Consider the following 14746-nt stretch of genomic DNA (forward strand, 5'->3'; position numbering starts at 1 on the left):
GTAAACCCGCAGCACAGGGAGGAGTGCACATGTAAAATATAACGTGAGACAGTACTTTTGCACCTTTGCAGTGTGTTGACTAAACACAAGATTCATTTCTGAAGCTGTACTCCTACTGCATCTTATAATGAAATAAGAATTGTTTTACTTTTTTTCTCCCAAGGGACTGGCTATAGAAAAAATAAGGAAGAGGAATCCTTACACATGTCCTGAACTCCCAGGAATTAACAATCACAACTTCCTCAATGTTTGAATCATCAGTATATAAAGTTGTTTTTTCTCATGTTCCAAATCTAACAACTGTTGTGATGCATTTATCCCAGGATCAATAACAACACCACTGCTACTGTGCCATTAAATCACTGACATGACGGTGTCATCTAGTGGTAAAACCCTGCAATCAAATGAATGGCCTGACAATAGAGACCTTTATTGTAAAATTAGGCTTTCATCACATCACAATAGGCATTTGCATGTTCAGAGTGTGTTACTGGTCGGCTGTACAATATACTGCATGTTGAAATGGAAATTTTGTGTTAACAAAACATAATAAAAATAAAAAGAAAGTACTAAAACACATTCTAACCAAGACCACATTTTGTCTGCCAGGTTTCTAAACATACTGAGCACACTAACACAGATAACGTAAAAAGCGAAGACAAAATTAATTCCTTTAAAACATACATCGTTGTTCTTACAAAAACATGTTTTTCACAACTAAAAAGCCAGAAAAATCAACAGACCCCTACAAATCTACATCAGTAGCTGTATCAGCTAATAGAAACTACACAGAAGTTAAAAATGTTTACAAAGTTGAATATGTTTACTTGTCAGAATCATTTGTCGGCTTGACTTTAGTGAAACTACAAGTAAAATTCTGTACAATCTAAGGCACTTGTGGCAGCCATAACTTTTTATACATGAAAAGGCACGGAGCATTGCATCGGTGCACCTCTTCCCTGTTAGAAAAGTATACAAACACATTCAGCACTGATTTGTGATACGTTTACTGTAAATTATGCAACATTTAAAAAAAAAAAAAAAAATGTTTAAATCAGCACAGCAAATTAAAAGTGAGATTAATATTTACAGTCCACTCTTAGAAATCAACTGGTCCTTTTTAGATGGATCAAAGCTGCATTGTTGGAGAGGTCGCTCACGTCATGATTGGTTTTACACCACCAGGCTCTCCCGACTCACTGCTCCATTCTGCAAGACAAGAGAAGTCGTGTCAACTTGACAACTGAACTGGGAGGAAAACAAAATTCTAATTTAATCACAATTTAGGTGACTCAATCAGATTTAAGATGATATTCTATATTTTTCTTATTATTAACAAATCCAGTGAAAAGCCCAAATTCAACCGCAGTGTTAATCCATCTCTCAATATTTTCATTTCCATGTCACTCAGCTCCAACCTCATTCCTTCCTACTCAAGATGGAACTCTTTAAAAAAAAACAGGTCACAAATGTGCATTTGTCAAGGACTATTTTCAGCCACGGATTAATACACTTGAGTTGCACTGGCGATTAATCACAGGAGCAGGTCGGTGGATTTTGGAATGACTCAAACTAAACTGCAGAGCAGATGTTCATGAGAGCGGAGGAACATGTCAGCCGCAGCAACAGTGTGGCTCAGTGACATGCATTTGATAGTTTTAGGACAATGACACAGAGGAATAAGCTTTATAAAGCTTTGGCTGCAGGCAGTTTTCATTAGTGAGACAAATTCACCGTTTTTGTTTTCTCATGGGATTTGTTGACGACAGTGAAAACAGAATATCACCAGACCTATCCTTTAATCTTACATCTGAAGAGAGGCTTCCCCGTGGTCTCTCCCATCACAAACGTCATGACAAACGTATTATCATAATAATCGCAAATGTTTCTATTTTTCTTAAAAATGTCTTGGGGCCTAAACTTAAAGCAGCAGTGAGGAACACTGAGAAGAGAGTGGACTTAGCCTCAGGTTTTGAAAGATTAAAGCTTGAGGTTAAATCAATGAGGTTATTGATAAAGATCAGATCTACTTGTGTTGTTACAGTTTCTATGAAAATTACCAAGTATTGCTTTAAAGGACAGGTTCACAGTTTCTGAGGTCTATCTAAACACAAAGTCAGGTGCCAACATGAGCACTGAAACAGGTTTTAACTGCTGTATTCACTCCTGCTGTTCACACTGGCCATAAGAACCTTTTTTTCACAGTTTTGCTGTGACTCACCTTGCGGAGGTTGCTTTTCTTTGAAGATGACAGACTTTCATCATCACTGTAAGGTGGTGGTAGAGGAGGCGGGTAGTCATCACGGCGACCAGGGTATCCAGAGGGCGGGTTCTGAGGAAGTGGTGGGGGTCCACGTGGTGCCCTCCCCCGATCTGAGCGGTCACTCTCGCTGTTCAGTCGCTCACGGCTGCGCGCTCTCTGTTGCTCGCCGATCTTCTTCCTCTCCATGGCTTCCCGCAGGAAGCTGTCATCATAATCGTCTCGCCCGCCCCTGGCACCGCCGCCATGCCGGCGATCCCTCTCCAGGTCCATTAGATCGTCACGGCTGCGGCTGCGTCTCCCTGGGAGCCCACCATAGCCCCCTCCCTCTCCCCGCCGACGATCATCAGGAGAGTAGTCACGACGCCTGCGGTCGTCCAAGTCGCGGTTGTGGCCACTGCGAGCACTGCTGCTCCACCCGTCATCCGAGCTACACAGACAAAAAGCAGCAAATTGAGGGGAACAGAAACATAGTGGGGCTATTTCTGTGTCATCAAGTGAGTTAAGTTTAAACTTGAGCTTAAAGTTTAAAGCAGTTAGCCCAGCTGGTGGATCTAGAAGTCACCAAACTACACTAAATCTGAGGTTTATGAGGTTATGCTGCACACATTGTGTGAAATATCGTTGAACTCTGATTCATTGCCAATTTAACTTCATTCCCACAGATTATACTCTAAAAAGCCACAGTGAAGTTGAAGTTTCATAATTTTGAGGTTACCAAAAATACTTTGGAAATTTTTGTGGATACCCACAAAACAAATTGTATTTTGCATTCTCTCTTGTAGAGGGTCCCATCCCAGCCATGCAAAGAAAAAAAACTAATTCAGCACCACCTTCCTCCTGATCCTGCCTCCATCTAATACAAGTTAACTGGTGTAAATCAGATCACAGAAGTCGTCCTAAAACCAAACTATCAAGTGTAATATTAGCTATTGCCAGTTTCGCTGGTCCCGTTAGACAGCACGACCAAAAGAAGCATTAATCATGTGAATGAGTCAAAGCTTAGTGGATACTAGTTAGAAAGATGTCTTGCTCAGACAAATAAGCCTCACCCTCTCCTGCCTCTGGGCTCATCCGGGCGCCGGTGCGGTGGGTAGTCATCTCGGCTGTAGTGCCGTCCGATGTCGTCAAGGTTGTCCATGGAGCGGGCACGTACACGATCTCCCATGTGCCCTCCACGACGCGGGTAGTCGTCACGACGGTGGCCTTGCTGGGAAACACTGCTGATGGTGCTCATGGCTTCATCCCGGTCATAGACCGTGGCCAGAGGGGGCGGCTGGGAACGACCGCCACGGGCTCGAGGATCCAAGCCATCATGCAGGGAACTGACTTCACTCATATTATCCACTGAGGGAAGAAAACCAGAGTAGAGGAGGTGATAAGTAGACCAGAGCAAATTTAATAGTGTCTGGTTGTGTGATAAGCAGACTAAAAAAGGGGGGGGGAATAATTGACACTTAAAGTGTGTCACACCTGGTTTGTTTTGTTTGGCTTGTATGTTCTCCCTTTATCAGAAGGAGCAGTTTGCAGCTTGTGTGGAAAAACACTACAGTCTAGATTACAGTCAGATTAGTAGTTTCTACAAATACCATTACACACTGCTCAGGCTCTAAGCAGAAAACCCTAAGCCTTAGGGTTTTCCCCTCCACCATCAACTAGCTAATGGGACTCTTTCGGAACTTCTCTTTACTCTGTAAAGGGTAGTCAACTGGAATAATACACACTGACTGTGGCTCTTTACAGTTGTTCAGTCCACAGTCATCTCAACACACACTTTAAAGTCTGGACGCAGTCCATTCATTCAGTGGCTGCAATGTCAGTTCATTTGGAGCTGTAGCAGGAATATGAACTATTTTGTTATGTTAGTTCAGACTTCGGAATCCGTGTCAGCAGAGAGCAGAGCGATGAGTCAGTATTTCTGTGGAATCCAACTGTGACAAAATCATATCCTCGGATTATTTAGATTGTGTATGCCAAAGTAATGACCTCAAGGCTTCTGCCTGTTCTGCCTGCCGTAATACACAACAATGACTCAACATATATAAAGGCATAGATTATTAACCTTATAATGTGTTTGCATTAATTTGCCAATTGTTATTGTTGCCAATTAATTTGTCATTGAAAACATATTTTAGTATTATAGAGAAATCTATTTCAACCATTATCATGAAGCTCATGTCAAGATGACACATTCCTAACATTTCTAAAGTCAGGAGATGTAAAAAAAAAAAAAAATGTGTATCACATCCTATTCGATGTCCTGAGTTTTAAAGTGATATACCTATCTTATTCCTTCCACTCTGTATAAAATAGGCTGAATAAATGAGCCAAACTAAGGAAGTCAAAAAGAGTGAACTCAACAACAATCTGGAGGAAATGTGAATTAGACACAGTCAGCTGTTAAGTGGTTGCCACCAATTCTGGACACCTTTCCCCTCTAGTTGATTTATTTTCTCCCACAGTAGCCTGGGGCACAGATGGGAGCTAACTGTGACCAGAATAGATAGCAGGAAGTGATCAGTCACTCACTGCGGTTGTAGTTGGCAGGTCTGGACGGGTCCAGGTTGGACAGCTCCCTCTCCATGTAGTAAATGGCACGAGTGGCGTTCCCGTCAGGGTTCACCTGAATACGATACCCACTGCGAGCTGGTGAAAAGACGAGAGGATGCCAGATTTCACTGCATACACTGAATCCATATGTTTTGAGCATAACTGAGTACCTGCACACTGTTGATTTAATATGTATCTGGCCCACTGAAATAACCTGTGGACTAGTAGCTCTTACATTTTATTGTTCATGCAAAAAAGGTTCAAAATCAAATCAGAGTATCGGATCAGTTCAGGACATCTCTATTTTCACCCAACTACAGGTTTTCCTGAGCCAAATAGCAATAGGAAAGAAATGATGGATCTGCATACAGAACATAGAAAACTGTACAGTGGAACCATAATCACCTAATCACATTCATGTATGGTAGGATATTCCTATCACAGGGGAGGTTCAAGTACAATTCAAAAAAAGACCTGTACAAACTCTATAAATGAGTCACAAAAGAAGCAATAAAACAAACACTCGTTCTGTTGAGGAAACAGGGAGGACGTCATGGATTAAGAAGGCACTAGGGGGCACCAAGAGTCATGGAAAAATGTCAACTACTCATAACGAACTGAAAAGACGAAGTGGAAGAAAAGTGGAATATCACAGTGTCTCTTTTTTTCCAAGTGGTCAAGTGCCCAGAAACATGGAAAATCATAAATTAAAAAAAATCTTAAATGCTAATTAAAAATCTATGTGTCCAAGTGTGAACATCACTCTAAATTGACATGTTTTGCAGTGCAGACTACAAAGATTTAAAGAAGTTGCAGGGTTTGGATGCATGTGCTCGAGCTTCTTATTTTCTCTCCCATTTACTCACTGTGGTCGGCTCCACTGTCTTGGTCATGCAGCAGAGGCACCTGGGAGCCCTGTCCAACTACACAGACAATAAAGCAAATTCAAACAAGGACTTGACAAAGCTCAGCACTAAACAAATTAGCAGGGACATTACGCAATGTCACCACATACATTTTCAGTTTAGTTCAGGGTAGCTTTTTCTCCACCCACACCCACTCAACACATTCTGAGAAATGCCACAGAGGTGTCAAAGCAGCTGCTCTTGAATCAGAAGCAAAAAAACATGTGGTTTTGATTGAAGTATCTCTCACCAGAGCTGGCACCATCATATTCACGACTGTAACCATTCTGTGGCGGTGGAGCCACAGCTCCGTTGGGTAGAGGAAGCAGGGGCAAACCAGGATGGTTCATCAGCTGACCACTGTATGCTGGCTGAGCGTACATACTGGGAGCATAGAGCGTGGGAGCATATTGACTGGGCACACCTTTCTTCACTGCCTTTCCTGCTTCGTACACTGCAATATAATATAAGGGACACAGTCGGTTAAAGTGGATAAAACATGATTGTTTGGAACAGTAGAGACACCCCATGTTGTGAGTTGGGGTGACAAAAAAAATTAATACACAGAAACGGTCTGAGGCCAATATTCACTTGCAACTTGCAACTTGCAACTTGGGTGTCAGTAGCCAACAAAGCTATTTGCATCCGGGTTGGAACAGCCAATGTTGTTATTTACACCCAGGTGTATGTTGTACCTACCTACCTTTTATATTTATATTTGACTTATTATTTCAACCTAAACCATGATCTTTACCTAAACCAAAGCAACTACAAACTGATAATTACAGAGGAAAATTGAAACGTTTTGAAAGAATTTTCTTTAGACAATTGGTCTCACACAGGACTCAAAGCCTGGATGTCTGGTTAAAAGTCCTGTATTTGATCCATTTCCATCCATCTCTGCCTGTGGAATTAATCAGTGTTTATACTACGCAACTTCAGGTATAGAAAGCTGAATAGCAGTTGCTAAACTCTGCCTATAGCTCCGTAGTTTAGCTATAGGCAGCAGAGGCACCTCAGTTCAGCACTAAAATTAGCACAACATACGACATAGGTTTCAGTTGAGTAGCTTTTTCTGGGAACAACCACTCAACACATTCTATTTCTTCAGCAAGACAAAGGCTGCTTCATGTAGTATATTTTTTCTTTTTGGTAAATATGGTGACTCAGACTGTGCTTTATCAACCTTGTGGTTGGCTCTACTGAAAGTGTTGTATGTTTTATAATAAATATAAAGCTTACTAAGAACTCCAGAGCTGCCATGAAATGTAGGTAATGTAGGTGTTTCTATCCATGTTTACCCACAAAACTGCATCAGTGAGCAATATAAATAGGTGCAGTGATTTAGGAACTCTATCTTTTGGTACTTTTTCATACTATTAAGGAGCCAATTTTGTAGTTGTGAAAAGTGTTTTTGTCTTTTGTTAAATGTAATAAGACTGCCTCACTTAAAGCTTCCTTTGAGACTGATAGGCATTTAACAAGATTCGAGTTTGTGATTTGATTTTCAGCCATTTAAGACTTGACTACATAAAATTAAGACCAAGACTAGAAAAATTGCAATTTGAATCAGAAGCTGGTCCAAGATTCTAATCAATAAATCTGATCTGATCTGATGAGGCCAAAAGTTTTCTATACAGACACATTTCAGTCCATGAAAGTATTGGCTTCAATTCCCAGCACTTAGTCACATGATGCAGTAAATGATAAGACTTTATACTACACGTACAATTTCACTGGCTTTCCATTTGAGACTTACATGCTCGTGGGCAGCAGCAGCGGTCAGGGCAGCAGGGGCAGCTGATGTAGCAGCAGCAGGTGTGTGGACAGCACTGGCACCAACAGATCCCAATCAGGAGCAGGAGCAATAGGAAGCCCAAAACCACCAAAACAACCAGGAGCCAGTCTGTGGGGGCAGCAGGGGGGCATTAGATGCATTTATATCAACAATTTACAATATCATATAGATTCTTCAACAGGTAACATAAGTTCAGAAAATATTAAGGCAGCTTCATATCAATACAATTTACACATCAAACCATAGAACTGAACTCGAGAAAGCGATGTGTAATTGCATTACTGGTATTTTCACACAGCAGAAAGCCAAGAGCAGCAGAGGAAGCACTGACAGTTTGTGGCTTGACAGAAAACACAGTCTAGTCATGGGCTCTGCTGCCTTTTTCCCTATTAACAAAAACAATATCTCAGATTTCAGTTTTGTTACTGATCAACAAAGCGTGATAGCTACAGATGTGATTTGGGTATTTTTTAAGGTTTTGTAGAACCGGTAAAACCAGTTGGTCCTTATACCATATATCTATTTCACTCTGCATGTCAGCTCAGGCAACTTAGCAAAGAAACAAAAACAGTTTTCAGTTGAGTAGCTTTTTCTGGGAACAACCACTCAACACATTCTATTTCTTCAGCAAGACAAAGGCTGCTTCATGTAGTATATTTTTCCTTCTTGGTAAATATGGTGACTCAGACTGTGCTTTATCAACCTTGTGGTTGGCTCAACTGAAAGTGTTGTATGTTTTATAATAAATATAAAGCTTACTAAGAACTCCAGAGCTGCCATGAAATGTAGGTAATGTAGGTGTTTCTTTTTATTTTGTTTTTATTGAAGGATGAGACATTAACAGATCTTATCTGCCATACATTGTTAGAACAGACAAATCTTTCGTCTCCGTCCTTTTTTTTTTTTTTTTTTTAACATTACATTACATTACATTTTTAACAATAATATTGAAACTCCCAGAGATGGAACACTGTAGCACTGCATCAGGTCTAAGGCTGGTCACATTTTGGATAAACATTTATGAATAGCATATTCTATGCAATGTCAGGCATATACTGTTCTGCATATTTTTCCCATTTTTTCCAGTGTAAGAAAAAAGTGTCCATTTTTAAGTTTGTTGCAAAAGTAATGTTTTCCATTTTGTAAATGTCAGTCATTATTTGGGTCCAGTCCCGGATGGTTGGGTCTCTCTGTACCATCCACTTCTTTGTAATGGCCTTTTTCCCAGCTGCCAAAACTATATTCCAAAGGTATCCATAATGTAGGTGTTTCTATCCATGTTTACCCACAAAACTACATCAGTGTGCAATATAAATAGGTACAGTGATTTAGGAACTCTATCTTTTGGTACTTTTTCATACTATTAAGGAGCCAATTTTGTAGTTGTGAAAAGTGTTTTTGTCTTTTGTTAAATGTAATAAGACTGCCTCACTTAAAGCTTCCTTTGAGACTGATAGCTACAGACATATTAGCTACAGATGTGATTTGGGTATTTTTTAAGGTTTTGTAGAACCGGTAAAACCGGTTGGTCCTTATACCATACATTTATTTCACTCTGCATGTCAGCTCAGGCAGCAGATGCCACTTAGCAAAGAAACAAAAACAGAAAAGAGGGGAGATAATGTTCGTTCAAATGAGTCAACTGAAATGGAGACTGGATTAGCGGAGCTCAGTGTAAAAACACTATTTGGTGGTGTACACTGATAAGAAAACTGAATGCCCTTTTGTTGCAACCAGGGAGCTGCAGAAAGTCACACATGGGAGCTGAGCCATATCACAGAAAGAGAAATTGAGGTAGATAAGGAGGGAGTGGAAGGTAGAGAAAGTTAAGGATATACATGAAGTAGAGTAGTTGGGTTTGGATTTTCACTCACAACAGGATGTATGCAGGGTCCTGCTCGTAAGATGAGTCACAGTTTCTACCTAGTTGAAGTTCAGAATTGCAGACAGAGTACGATCGTGGCCAGAAAATCTATTGTATATCTGACGTCTATTTAAAAAACACACAGCCTGGCTGACATCAAGCAACGCAGCCGGGGTGTTGTGTTAGAAGTTTTATCTGATCTCCTTTACACCTTAACCTCATCCTCCCTCAGACCCCAGTACAGTACAGTGGGACTTAAACATGACTGAGCTATATCAAGGGGTTTGTACTACCTTCCATAACCAGTAAGTCAATGCCAGGCAGGAGGTCAGTAGTATTTGACTTTCTCTCTGTGAAAGAAAGATAAAGTCACAATTACTTTAAAGTGGTTTCGACCTAATTTTACTCCCTACAGCTAAAGACTTAATCAGAACCAGACTGGCGGCAAGTGTGCTCTCTGTTGACCACACACACACTCATTTGGAACATTTCTTCTTATTAAAAACCTTATGTATTATCAGATGTGTGAGAATGGGAGGAGGGCAGAGAAGGAAATGGAAGCATATGGAGGATAGAAAAAGAAGCTAATTGTCTGTTTGTATGTGAATCAGAATGTGACCACAACAACGCCTATGTAGGTGACTTACCGAGTACAATCAACTCTGTGTAGTCTTCACCATTTCCTGAAAGATCCTGGGAGGAGATCACAGAGCACATGTAGACGCCGCTGTCGCCCCATGCCGTCTGTGCAATATTCAGGTCTGCGTCTGTGAGAAATGACAGATCCACTGGTTTGATTTTTGTTTAAAACAGTATTGCAGTATTATTTATTATGACTGCAATCTTAGGATACTGAAATCTGATATGATCCGTGTTGGGTTGCAATATTTTGACATTTCAAACATTGACAAAATATTACTGAGCATATATTTCGGCCCATATTCTTCTACACTGGGGCCTCCTTGCCCTCCTGCTCCACTGTACCCTCACTATATCTTCACAACCATAACATTAGAGTATCAGTGTTGAAATACTTACTTTTTAATGCCACTGTTTTTTTTAGCTTATATGCAACTTTTAAATAAACAGGTGAAACGTATCCTGCCACAGTCTGTTGTCATAATGTATCTGTTCAGCTTTCTCATATAGATCGGACTGATGATTGACACTTTTGTACAGTACAGCACCTCTTTTTCCCAAATATTGGTGGAGTTGGACAATTATTTACCCGGAAATGTTTCCCCCCCCCCCACATTATTTAGTCAATATCGCTCCTTGCGTTTATATTTTGTGTCTGCATCTCAACTTGAAGCTGACGGGTGCAGTGACATAAAGAAAACATACTCTGAAATACTGGAGATTAGTGGCTAAAAGGAAGCGCCAGATAGAAAGGGTTAAAGTTATGGACAAAGTAAATCCACAGACAGAAACTGGAGTGTCCCCTGTAGGTTAGTTGCTAAATGCCATCCACACTGCACTGACGCTACGGTGGTCACCAGGGGACAAAGTTTGTGGACATGATTAGCTAAAACCAGTAGAACATAATCGGACAAAAGAGGCCTTCAAATTGTGCTTTGAGTAAATTTTAGGCCACACTGACAGCATTCAATAAATAAATATTAAAGACCATCACAAACACTATTTAAGACCATTTAATACTTTCTATTAATAAAAGTTCATTTAAGACATTTTAAGACTTTTTAAAGATGCACGACCACCCTGTGTGAAGCAGTGGTGTGTGTGTGTGTGTATACTTGTGTTTTGTGAGGAACACACATCCTCCAGAGAGACAGGTTGTGCAGGCTGACCTTACAGTCTCTCCAACATGTCAAACTTTTCAGACATGCCTATCAGAAGTTATCATGATACTTTTAGTCTGTTGCTCACTTTCCCCGGCTACTCTGGCCTGCTGCGATGTAACAGAGCGGAGTTCCCTAGGATTTTCCACACAGTACTTAAGTGACATACTCTGAAATAGGAATTGCCATAAAAATGACAACTGCATTGTGTTGTTTCACGAGCATAATAACAGTATGAATTGTACTGGACAGCTGCACTAGATTCATTCATCAGCAGATTCTTCCACAGCAGTATGTCAGTGCAACAGTCTGATTCATGTAAGACCCATCATGACCATCCTAACATCAGTCCTTCTTGCTCCACTTGGTCAAAATCATCTTAATTCTGTTTTAAAACATTCACTCTAAAGTTTTGGTCCAAAATCTGTGTATAATATGTGTTCAAATAGAAATTCACATTTTACTCCATCACACAATAATTTGAGTGATGGAGGAAAACATGAAAAATGGCTTAAATTAATTGTCTCTTGATCAACTAATTGCTGCAGCTCTTTCATCATTTTTTTTTTTGCTCACAATGGCATACTCTCTATATTTTTGGTTTTATTTAATTTTCTCTGTCAAGTCAAAAAATGATACCCTGTCTTTACCATACATCTGAATGGGACTTTAAGGCGGAAGTTTTGATCAACTCACTGTTTATGATGCTGATCTTGCGACCCTGGTAATCCGAGCCGAGGGTCACCGCATTGCCCATCTTGGAGGCCACTATGCGCACCGTCCTCTGGCTGTCGGCGCACTCGATGTTGGGGTCGTAGTTGGGGTTGTTTTGGGACAGCACGTTCTCTGCACTGCTGGGATTCAGTGCGGCCTGGATGGGGTCCCGGCAATATGATTTATACTTCCAGGTGATAACGGGAGGCTGAGTGGCGGTTGTCTGGTAGTTACAGGTGAGGGTGACGGGCTGGAAGAGGATGACGATGTACCTCTTTGTGGGGCACTGGACTGAGATAGCCATGGTGGACTCTGGAAAGAAATTAAAAATATTGTTACTCACATTTTTGTAACATTGGGTAATGGTTTCTAAATAGTTCACTAAAGCCTTAGGGCGTGATATATGGCAAACTATTTCCTCACAGCTAGTATCACCGAGAGTGGGTGTGATGAGTCACCTCAGACAGCCTGACCATTAATGACAGGCTTTCATCCGAAAACAGAGGAATACTCTACAGCAGGCTTTTGATGGTTTGTTTTTTCTAAACGGCAAGATTATTTCCAGATGCTGGGGGCATTGCCGTGACTTTCCTCTCACCCTGCAACTTTGGGTCTCTCTCTTGATTTAAGAGTTTGGTCTAGACCTGCTCTTTATGGAATGAATTGGCACTATATAAATAAAGATTGACTGATTGATTGAATGAAATGTAACAGCAATAATTCCTTGCATTGCCTCGCACCGCTTGGTGTTCGGGCCCTAAAAAAAGAAGTGAGATTTCTAGATTGTATATTCAGCACTGACCTTTCCTTCAATATCAACAAAGACCCATCACACTTTTTCAATAAGAAAAATAAATGACTTGAATACGGAACAACATTGAACTAATCAAACAAAAATCAATGTAAAAACATACATATGATATTTCATAACTATGCAAATTGCATAGTTGGTGTACAGGTTGTGTTCACAAACATTATGGAGCTCGGCATTATTTTCTGCCATAAATTAGAGGACACCAACCAGAGGAAACTACTCACTGTTTCTAACAGGTTATTACATGCCTCAGATGTCCGCAGCTCCACCTCGCTAAATTACGAGAGACATGCTCACTGTGAGGCCTTAACTTGGTGCCATTTTGGAGCATTTGGCTTGTTGTTGGCTTGGCTGGAAGGTGTCTCTATAAAATATTTATAATATTTAATAGAGAATCTGACTGTTTTCTTCTCTACAGTTCAACAAACTACATAATGATAACCAATTTTATTGTAAAAGAGCCTTCTAGGTACAGGAAAACAACTAGCAGCACCACTAAGCGCTAACCATCCTTTCGTGTAACAGGTTGTTAATTCGATTCGTATTCGAAGTTTTGTTCGATAAACTGCTTTTCGATAATACAGTAGTGACACTATATAATCCCTTAAATGAAAATAAGGAGTCCCAAAACAGTCACTACACAAAGAAACACCAGCAAAATGTGTCAGAATAGAGAAACACTCGGACAGCCACAGAAACCATCGGACTGTTCACGGAAGAGGCCCACCCTGTTTGGCAAAAAAAAAAAAAAAAACAGGCCAGCTTACCTGTTGCCATTAAAGCGGCGATGATTAACGTCCAAAACATTTTGAATCCTCTTTCCTCTGGGTTTGGGTCGACTTACGTAGATTTTATCTCGTCAAATGCGCTAACAATCCCTCAGGTTGTGCACAATATTGAGCGCAACTTTATTTTCCCTCAGCCAGGTAGTCCCAGCTCCATTTTGTCTCTTCGTGTGTTGAAGGCGAGGGGTGTACCTGAACGCCCCACGTCAGCCGCGCGGCCAACAGGTGAGAGTCAAAGACAGGTTGTGTGTGGGGGGGGGGTGTACATTGTTTTTAGTTGCTTTTATGGTCGGCGGTGGATTTATTCGACCGCGATAAATTGTGTTGAGAACGGGACAGCATTATTGGATAATAAACCTGTCGTTCCTTTCTAAACATAGTTTTCGTTAAGGTAGAAATTTTACCAAAATAATATTTGACCGACCCGCCAGTTGGTACGATCCAGACTGATAACACTGTCAAAGCGCAGTTTGTTAAAGTTCAACCCGTTTGTGGGGGCGCGCGTGGGAGTGATTGAGAAATGTGTGTGTGTGTGTGTGTGCGTGCGTGTGTGTGTGTGTGTGTGTGTGTGTGTGTGTGTGTGTGTGTGTAAAGGCCATCTCTGATAACATATTATTTACTTCAGCACTGTAATTATGCACTATTTTGAGGTACTTGTTCTAAATATTGTACTTTTTCTCCAATACACAATTAATTTCTCCAATACTGGAAGTTACTTTGAAGTTTATTTTATAAAATTAAGCCCCCACCTTTATTAGCTGCAACATCAAAGTGATGTACACACGAATGCATCAAATTATAAATGCATGACAATGCAAAAGAATTATAATCCACTGATGTGATGTTCTGAAATGAGTCATTCTGCATGATGAGTACTTTTGAATAGATTTGGTGCTTGTGTATTTCTACACTGCGGCTGATCTGAGATCTGAGAACTGTTCATTCACTCTGGCCTGCTCCAGTGTTTCACTCATAAATAATGACAGAGACATGTGCTGTTTAAATCTGTTTTTTTTATTAAGACAGCAGATATTATTAATTTTTTAAACATCATTTCAAACATCACTATCAGCTAACATGTAGCGTTGATTAGTCATATAAGCAATTAGTTAATCGATTAAGAAATCTGCTGATTGAGTGAATGTTTCAGTCATTTTGGAGGAAAAAAAGGTCAAAGGTTTCCTACATTTCCAGCTTATCAGTTGTAAAGAATTAAAACCCTACGCAGGTCTTTTCTATTTAGCGCCTGCATGGCAG

The 14746-nt window shown here is 40.5% G+C and overlaps 1 protein-coding gene across 2 annotated transcripts; it reads right to left on the minus strand.

Moving 5' to 3' along the window:
* Window positions 1-414: 414 nt before the first annotated feature.
* Window positions 415-13691, minus strand: lsr (lipolysis stimulated lipoprotein receptor). Of its 2 annotated transcripts, XM_070835996.1 has the most exons (11): window positions 13472-13691; window positions 11873-12202; window positions 10025-10144; window positions 9671-9727; window positions 7475-7621; window positions 5966-6169; window positions 5677-5733; window positions 4790-4906; window positions 3313-3607; window positions 2222-2690; window positions 415-1209 (listed from the first exon to the last, which is right to left on the minus strand). In XM_070835996.1, the coding sequence occupies exons 1-11, from the start codon at window positions 13509-13511 to the stop codon at window positions 1174-1176; spliced, it is 1872 nt and encodes a 623-aa protein (XP_070692097.1). In that variant the 5' UTR covers window positions 13512-13691; the 3' UTR covers window positions 415-1173. The 2 variants fall into 2 exon arrangements, with proteins under 2 accessions (XP_070692097.1, XP_070692098.1); XM_070835997.1 differs by lacking the exon at window positions 9671-9727 and having other exon boundaries at window positions 13472-13690.
* Between the last annotated feature and the right edge of the window lie 1055 nt (window positions 13692-14746).

The sequence above is a fragment of the Pempheris klunzingeri genome, chromosome 8 (genome assembly GCF_042242105.1).
Source record: "Pempheris klunzingeri isolate RE-2024b chromosome 8, fPemKlu1.hap1, whole genome shotgun sequence".
In the NCBI taxonomy this organism is placed as follows: domain Eukaryota; kingdom Metazoa; phylum Chordata; class Actinopteri; order Acropomatiformes; family Pempheridae; genus Pempheris; species Pempheris klunzingeri.